Source organism: Antrostomus carolinensis, unplaced genomic scaffold (assembly GCF_000700745.2).
Source record: "Antrostomus carolinensis isolate BGI_N321 unplaced genomic scaffold, ASM70074v2 scaffold15224, whole genome shotgun sequence".
Lineage (NCBI taxonomy): Eukaryota > Metazoa > Chordata > Aves > Caprimulgiformes > Caprimulgidae > Antrostomus > Antrostomus carolinensis.
This window is the reverse complement of record NW_010310301.1, coordinates 32,398-34,439: the sequence shown is the minus strand read 5'-3', so window position 1 is coordinate 34,439 and position 2,042 is coordinate 32,398. Positions and strand designations below refer to the sequence as shown.

The following is a 2,042-nucleotide window of genomic DNA, read 5'->3' as shown; positions in this document are numbered from 1 at the left end:
TTCAATAATGCTTCGGGTAGTAGGTGAGTGCTTCCCCAAAAGACCAGGAAGGTGTGGGCTGAATCACACCTAGCCTTGAATAGTTGATCCTTCTGCCTCCATCGTGTTCCTAGTTTTGTTGTTGGAAACATCATTCTCACTGGTGCCTGAAGGTTCATGTGAGAACTGTGGAGCTGCTGGGAAAGGAACTGGTGTTCCCTTCCCATCTTCAGGGGCAGGAGGACAGGTTTTGGATTCTGGATGAACAATTGGAAAGCTCTTCTCAGTTTCTATGTGTTTACAAACAGCTTTAAAACAAAAATAATGGGGCAAGGTTATGCTGAAGATCAGGAATGGCTGGCCAGAAGGAAGAGCAAGCCATATGAGCGGAGGATGGATCTTTGTCCCTTCCAGTAACAGATCCACATAAGAGGGTTCAGGTCTATTATACACTTGTTTGTATCTCAAGACTGAAAATTCATCCTCACAGCTTATAGGCTGGGCTTTGCTGATTACCCAAAGCCACTGCATAGCATGGCTCAGAAAGAGAGCTTGGTCTGAGCTGTTTCCAAGTGAGAAGTCAGGAGTTTAGCTAAGGGGCCTGTCTTCTGTGGATGATCAGGAGATACAGTTTTAGCTTCATCACTTATTAGGAATACAGTATGAAAAATTTCCTTCCCCATGAGAGTTCACTAAGATTTTCTAGCTGTCCTCAGGCAGATTGTAATCCAAGCTGCCATGACAAAGAAGTAACTTAAAAGTACTCCTTTGGCAACATGGCCTGTGTAATGCCTCATTCCCTCCTGCAGTCTCCCAGCTGGGGCTGCCTTTTCCAATAATGGTCCATTTATGAAGCTGGTACAAGATTGTTTCAGGTCTCTGGACATGCCTGCTGATGGTCGTGCTCTCCTCCATCCTGCAGAGAGAGGTTATTTGTTCCTGACCCCAGTGCAAGCCACCAGCCAGGAGGTTTCTTTGGGAGAGAGCCTGAATCTGCAGGTCCACATTGAGGCTTACCCAAAACTTCTCCACTGGGGCTGGGAGCACACGAACCCCTTGAAGAACTCTGAGAGTACCACATTCAAGAGCCAAATGATCTCTGGAAACAACTGGTATGTGTACTCTCTCTTCTACACTGTCCATGGCATATTTCCATCAATGCTTTCCTTGTGAGACAGGCAGACCCCATGCTGCTGGCTCACAGAAAACTCTCTGGTTTTGAAGAGGGCAGCTGTTCTGCCTTTCTGTCTTCTCTTTTGGCAAACCACAGTGAGCAGGTCTGATCAGGTCAAGGAGGACACCACCTCTGTCTAACTTGGCAGCTTTCTCTTTAGAAAACCTTGTGGAAGTCTATCACGTTTGTGGTTTGGTTGTTCAAGTTCACACTCTCCTGGCAGGAAGAAATTACAGGGGTGGATGAACAATACAAAAAACCTGAATTCCCTTGCTGCTCCTCAGACCTGTCCCATGCTGAGGCCAACAGGAGACTGAAAGAAAGAGAATTATTCCATTTGGTGGGGTGTTTTGGCAATTCCCCTTTCATTTTCTTAGAAACACAAAATAATCCACAAGAGGAACTGTGTCGCTCAGCAAACGTGATGGTTTTAGGGCAAACTCGTTCTTGCATCGGGATCTGAGAAATGGGCTGGGGGCAGAGGGGATTGGGCACTAGGGACCATGACTTGATGGGCTAAGAAATGGGAGGAATAACTCTTCCTGTCAAAGGCAGGAGGACCAGCATCCTCTAGCCCTTCAAAGGCAATGTTTTAGATGGTAAACTCTCCTTTCTTTCTGAGCATTCACCCACTTGTAGCCTTTCAGAAGTGCTGTGCACTTGGTGGTGAAAGGTCTTTCCTCTAAGGAAGATCAGACCCTCCCTGCTTCCTCTGAAGAAGCAAGTAGAAGATTTCCCTCGTGGTCTGGAATTAGTGCTGGGATGTGTTCGCCCACTCCAGGGCATGGGAACCAACAGCATCTTGTGGAGCAAAGACTGTGTGGGTGCTTGTGTTTCCTCAGCAGTTTTCTTCATGGTGTTTACTGTCTCTGTGTGAGCAGGTATAACA

General features: G+C 46.9%; 1 protein-coding gene across 1 annotated transcript in view; it reads left to right on the top strand.

The window, feature by feature from the left end:
* Positions 1-2,042, top strand: part of CSF1R (colony stimulating factor 1 receptor) — a 19,918-nt gene that overhangs the window by 7,977 nt on the left and 9,899 nt on the right. The window contains 2 exon segments of the mRNA XM_029084598.1: positions 819-1,116; positions 2,035-2,042. The exon segment at positions 2,035-2,042 is cut by the window's right edge and continues 107 nt beyond it. Of these exon segments, the coding sequence (XP_028940431.1) occupies positions 819-1,116; positions 2,035-2,042 (306 nt within the window).